The 5,903-nt window shown below is 38.5% G+C and overlaps 1 protein-coding gene across 1 annotated transcript; it reads right to left on the bottom strand.

Annotated features, from left to right (window-relative positions):
• Positions 1–64: 64 nt before the first annotated feature.
• Positions 65–5,466, bottom strand: ITM2A (integral membrane protein 2A). Its single transcript, XM_007956832.2, has 4 exons — positions 5,356–5,466; positions 1,099–1,227; positions 627–824; positions 65–217 (listed from the first exon to the last, which is right to left on the bottom strand). The coding sequence occupies exons 1-4, from the start codon at positions 5,464–5,466 to the stop codon at positions 65–67; spliced, it is 591 nt and encodes a 196-aa protein (XP_007955023.1).
• Between the last annotated feature and the right edge of the window lie 437 nt (positions 5,467–5,903).

Below are 5,903 nucleotides of genomic sequence, written 5' to 3'. Positions count from 1 at the left end.
ATTTCAATTAAATGGAATATTTTGGCCCAAATCACTATTATTTAAAATGAAAAAGCAAAATCATTTAGAAATGCTTAAAGCAAAGTTTAAGCTGTAAAGTACATACTGCCAGTTTTCCAAAGAGCTCCACCAGATATTTTGGAGGCATAACAATGGAGGTATTAAGAGGCATCAGATAGCAGTTACCCCGCAGCAAGTCCAGGTAAGCAGTCATACCCTATTGGGGAGGGAAAAATATTAGGTGTGATATAAATGGTATTAACATTATGGATTTTCAAACTGCCATTAACACAAGAAAGCAGCAGCTATAACCTTCAAAATCAACTAATGTATACTTAATAACAACAAAATATCACTTATCAAAAGTTGTACATTTATGCAGCCACTTACTACCTGTCAATGAACTAGGAAAAAGAGAAAATTCTGGAATACTTATAAGAATGAGAAACTTGAAATTGTGAGTCACCCATTTATATCTTAATTTTTAATCATGTCAGTTCTTGAATGGGTATCTCCTTAGCCTGCTGATTTCTTTTTCTTTCTAAAGAAAGTGAGTGGAGAAATCAATTTAGACGTTTGTTTGCAATAAAATGAATTCATTTAAAAAAAAAGAATGAGAAACTCACCTTTTCAAAGTCATGAATAATTGCTGCAGGATCACTATCAGAGAAACTGGGAACAGGTACATCAATGATTGCTATGTTGTCATCCTCACGAATGTCAGCTTCCTCAGTTACAGGCAGGAAGTAAGGCTCTCCTCCAGGAAGGGCATTTCCAGGGTCCTCAGAATCAAAGAAGCACATCTCTCCACGATAGATGGTACTCTAAAAGACAAAAAGGGAAATATAAAAACCTTCCAATACTCAGTACCACGACATCTGAATGGCTTCTCACATTTATACAAACTCATGTACTCTTTGCCCAGCTTGTTGATTACATTTAGCACCATAAAGACAAATCAATTTCATGAACTAAAAGGTAACTTGAAAATTTTGCCTAAATCTTTATTTCTGTGATATCCACCACCAAATTATTTTAGTTGCTACTATATATATAGCAATTAGTAATCAAAATGTTAAGAATTATAATTATTATTACCTTGGGCATGAAGTACTTGTAAATGCAGGCTCCACCAACAATAAGTCCTGACAAGATGAATGAAAGGCCTAAGAGAGTAAGCATGCATCTCCCAGAGCTCTCTTTGTCCTTGGTGGCAACTCGGAGCTCCTATTTATTTAAAAGCAAAACCAGATCGCACTTTTAGTCATATAGTTGCTTTTGTGTACAAAATATCTCCCTTGAAACCCAAGATATTTTTAAATGATGTTAAATCATTCTGTTCTTAAAAATCATTGCAAGATTCTGATGTCTGTAGATGTGAAAATCTCCAATTAGATTAACATTCCTTCTGGCATTTCCAAACTCAAATATACATATGAAATTATTTCAAGATACACATTTCAGGAATCAAATGAAAATAACTATTCATTCATACAATAAGTTGCACAGTTTAAAGACATGGAAACAGTAAATTTTGGGGCTTGTAAAATGATATAATCATTAACTTTCTGCAAAGTACGCACAGTCCGTTTTCCAAAGAGCTCCACCAGATTCTTGGAGGCATAACTATTTGTTTCTTTACAATTTGTAAATTTTTTGTAAATCATCTTGTTTGCTATTTTAAAGAAAAATTAGTATCCTTTGATTTAGTAAACAAATTTCAAAAGACTGTTTTCTGAAAATTAGGTTTTAAAGAAAGAAGTCCTATAAGAGCAGGCATATGTCATTTCCTCCTATTTTAGAAATAAAAATATTGAAGGCAAGAAATATATTTCCTAATGCTTCTAGTTTTAATGAAAAATATGAGACTTCCTGTTATTAGTTGCCCTTGAGTTGATTACTACTCATGGACCCCATGTGTGCGCAGTAGAACTACTCCATAGGGGTCTCAAGGTTGTGACCTTTTGGAAACAGATTACCAGGCCAGTCTTTTGAGGCACCTCTGAGTGGTTTAAACTGTCAACCTCTTAAACTAGCAATTGAATGCTTAACTATTTGTGACATCCAAGGACTCTGAGGCTTCCTAATGCCACTCAATGTTCCATAGCTGTGCATTGCATGTGTGAAATGACGCTTTTTAAATTTTGGGCAGAACACTAGATTTTTAAGGTTGAAGAGTGCCTAAGGCATTTGACTGCTAACCAGAAGATTGGTGGTTCAAACCCACCAGCCACTCCATGGAAGGAAGACCAGGTAATCTAATTCTGTATAGATTTACTGCCTCGGAAACCCAATGGTGGTCACTATGAGTTGGAATCAACTCAATGACGGTAGGTTTGGTTTAGTTTATAATGAAGACAAATTATCTGTGTAACGAATGATTACTGTAAATTTCTGTTAATAATTTGCTTAAGAATTTGAAGAAGAAATATCCAGAACAAACAAGTAACTGATTAACTCTACATCCTCTCCAATCCTATTCTTGGGTAAAAATATGCCCTAAACTGCACTATTTATTATTCAAGGATAGAACAAATTAAATCAGCAAATTTGGGTCCTTGTAATCAGAGGGTAAATCATTAACACTGGTATGTAAATTGACCATTAACTCTTTTCTATAAGAGCTACTATAATGTTTATGCTCTCTAACCAAGCAAAGTAATTTGCTGAAAATAAATGAATGATTTGAAGTCAATGCAGCAGAAGAAATGGCAGGCAAGCATTTGATATATGATTTTTCAGAAAAAGGTTTTTCTTTAAAGTTCAAAGAAATTTGGGATTCATATAGTTAAAAATTATTGAACTTACTCAAACCCTCCACCAATACTCCATAAAATTTGAAGTCTTTTCTTTATTTAAATAATTTAAAAAAAAATTAATTATTTTACACAAAAATATTATCTAAGATTAACAGTATGAAGACATAGCTATGAATTATGTTTGGGAATCACTGTGCTGTAGAGCTGGAGGCTTAGAAATTATATTTTAGATGATTGAACTGATGCCCAGAAATATGAAGAGATTTGCCTATAAGTCACATGACTTAATTTGATATTTTTAGAAGAATTGGTTTCTATTTTTTTCATGTCACTGAGGCATAAGAACAATCTGCACTGTGATTTCATCGCTCCTTCCAATAATTTAGCGAGTTTGTCACTAAGACATGTCTAAATATTGTTGTTGTTGTTGTGTGCCATCGAGTCGGACCGACTCATAGCGACCCCTCCTTGGGTTTCCAAGGCAATATCACTACGGAAGTAGATTGTCCCATTTTCCTTCCAAGGAGTGGCTGGTGGGTTTGAACAGCCAGCCTTCTGGTTAGCAGTCAAGTGCCTTAGGCACTACACTACCAGAGCTCTTGTCTAAGTATTAGAGTCTTACTTTCAGAACACATACCTACATGCTAGAAGCAAGAATTTTTGTTTGCATTTAAATTTGCTGGAATTCAGGGTGGCGGAGGACCAGTCATAGCTAATGTCCCTCTGAACTATATTTTAAAGTCATTGTACACAACCTATGACTTTTAATCTGTTGTACTCAATTTCTGATGTACAGATCAATACATCATGATATAATGTATCAAGAGTGTAAATGTCATTTTTGTTTATTGGTCATCACACCACATGCCTGGTAGAAGTACTGTTTGCATATTAACTTAATCCAAACACAAGTCATGAAGTTCTTCGTGGTAAGAGAAAAAGCAAGGATTACTTTATGGGTATATTTAACTGTTGTTGTTGTTATGTGCCGTGGAGTCAAACTGACTCATAGCGACCTTTCCTTGGGTTTCCGAGGCAGTATCACTACAGAAGTAGATTGCCCCATCTTTCTTCCAAGGAGTTACTGGGGGGTTTGAACCGCCAGCCCTCTGGTTAGCAGTCCAGTGCCTTAGGCACTACGCTACCAGAGCTCCCATATTTAACTACTAGCATCTAATTGTTGTTGTTGTTGTTGTTATGTGCCGTCAGACCTCCCAAAATATCTGGCCATATTTCACTTACAAACTAAGTAGGAGGACAATTACACCTATGACCTATCATTTAATTAAAACCTCAACAATGCAAGGGGGTGTTACTTTTGAGTTTTGAAATGTATAATACACAAGAGCTAGTTTTATTGCTGTTCCCAAAGTTATACATTAGCACGTTAGCATTTCAAATTGTATGCACAATCAGTTTTATACAAGGACTCTTATTTTACTCAAAGTGCTTTCTAAATCTCTACTACTGAACACAACAATTAAAACTTTATAGGGAGAAAAAAAAAAAAGCTTGCACAGATTTGTAACTCTAACACTTCACAGATTTTGAAGAACATGAACAAACTATAATTGCGCTTTGAGATTTTACAGAGGAAAATAAGAAGTAGTTTACAAACATTGAACATATGGCAGATGTTTAAAGAAAAGACAAATTGGACTAAATAAATAATGGCTAACTTGTTTTGGGGAAAACTCCCCCAATTTCTGGAAAACTTAGTGGTTTAAACTACAAAGTTGGGCCTACTTCACATCTTTCTGTGGGGAGTGCATGGGGAATATTGCTCGAACAGAAATAATTTTAAAAATAAAGTTTAAAAAATAGAGACAAAAAAATCACGGAGTTTCTTTTTACCGAAGAAGAGTGTTTTCTTTAGGAAATGCTACTCTGAAAACAAGGCTCTTGTAGTACGGGGGCACAGTAAATACCCCAAATTCAACTAACCAGTCTCATGTTGACAGCTCCTTTAAGGAATGCTTAAGGCAGCCTTTGACCAGGGAGAAATTGAAATACACTCGCACACACTTGCCAACCCAAATAGCTTCTAGTCAAAACTGCCTCCCCTCCTCCATTCCATCCCTAGCTCCCGAAAACACTCTTAGATCCTAGAAAGAAAGTCATACAATTTCATCCAAGTCAAAATGAAAGAAAAAATAGTTAAATCGCCTGCCCTTGCTCACCCCTCGCGTCAGCTCGGTTCCTATTGAGGCTGTGCACGCCGCTGGAGCTGGGAACAGGGCAGCATACCCTTTGTTAGTATCTAGTCCCTAAGGCGTCCCACAAGAGAAGATGACATCAGGTCCCTGGAGTTTTCCTCAAACTCCCTCCAACTTCCCACAGTTAATAGGCTGCTTAGATTAGAGCAGACAGATCATGGTGTATCGCGCAGGGATGCAGAGGAGCGCTAGGCGAGAAGGACTAAAGGGTGGCACCACTAGGCAGAACATGAGCTACTGGGGAAACTCAACAGAGTAGAAGTGCAGAGCAGCTTGCTAGGGGACCGAAGCCTGCAGAAAATCTCCATTTTGTTCTTTGCCACCTGTCTCGCACAACCCCCGCCCTGTTAAGCAGCCAGGGGAGGAGTGGGGACCACTACCTTGCTGGTCAGGATCTGAGCTCGGACAGTGCGGCTCACAAGGGCTTCCACGTCTTGTCGTGCCTCCTCCTTTTGCAAGGCGGTGGGGGTGTTGAAGGCGATTTTCACCATGGTGAAGCTTCAGGCTGCGCGGTAAGGAGCCTTTAGAATCAGAGTCCCAAGCTGCAGTTTGGAAGAGGAAGAGATTGCGATCGCCCTGGCAGCATCTACCTTCTCTGCTTTCTGTTTTACACTGCTGCAAACCCGGGTTTGGGATTACTTATGCAATCTCAAACTGGGTGGGAGATAGGGGGCTGGCCCAGGGAGGGGCCTAAGGAGGAATAGGAAGGGGCCTAAGTGCTGGGAGGAGGGGGTTGATAACAGAGGAAGAAGAAGTGAGGTGGAGACCCTGGTTGGCTGCCACTTGAAGTGCCTCACCTGCACCCCAGGGGTTCTGCCTCCGACCCTCTGCGCCCTCAGATAAGAGCAAGGCAGGAAGCCTGCCTTGTCTTTTCGCCTTTGTCCAGGGCCCAGTAGTCTCTGACTCTGACATAGCTTTCCGGAACTTG

The sequence above is a fragment of the Orycteropus afer genome, unplaced genomic scaffold (assembly GCF_000298275.1).
Source record: "Orycteropus afer afer isolate SDZICR_OR568_19922 unplaced genomic scaffold, OryAfe1.0 scaffold00668, whole genome shotgun sequence".
In the NCBI taxonomy this organism is placed as follows: domain Eukaryota; kingdom Metazoa; phylum Chordata; class Mammalia; order Tubulidentata; family Orycteropodidae; genus Orycteropus; species Orycteropus afer.
Note: the sequence above shows the minus strand (reverse complement) of the source record. Positions and strands in the feature narration are given on the sequence as shown.

Coding starts and splice junctions, on each gene's coding strand:
- ITM2A (XM_007956832.2), bottom strand. CDS start 5,466: ATGGTGAAAATCGCCTTCAACACCCCCACCGCCTTGCAAAAGGAGGAG. Junction 1,228..5,355: donor CTCAGATCCTGACCAGCAAG/GTAGTGGTCCCC, acceptor TTAAATAAATAG/GAGCTCCGAGTTGCCACCAA. Junction 825..1,098: donor ACAAGTACTTCATGCCCAAG/GTAATAATAATT, acceptor TTTGTCTTTTAG/AGTACCATCTATCGTGGAGA.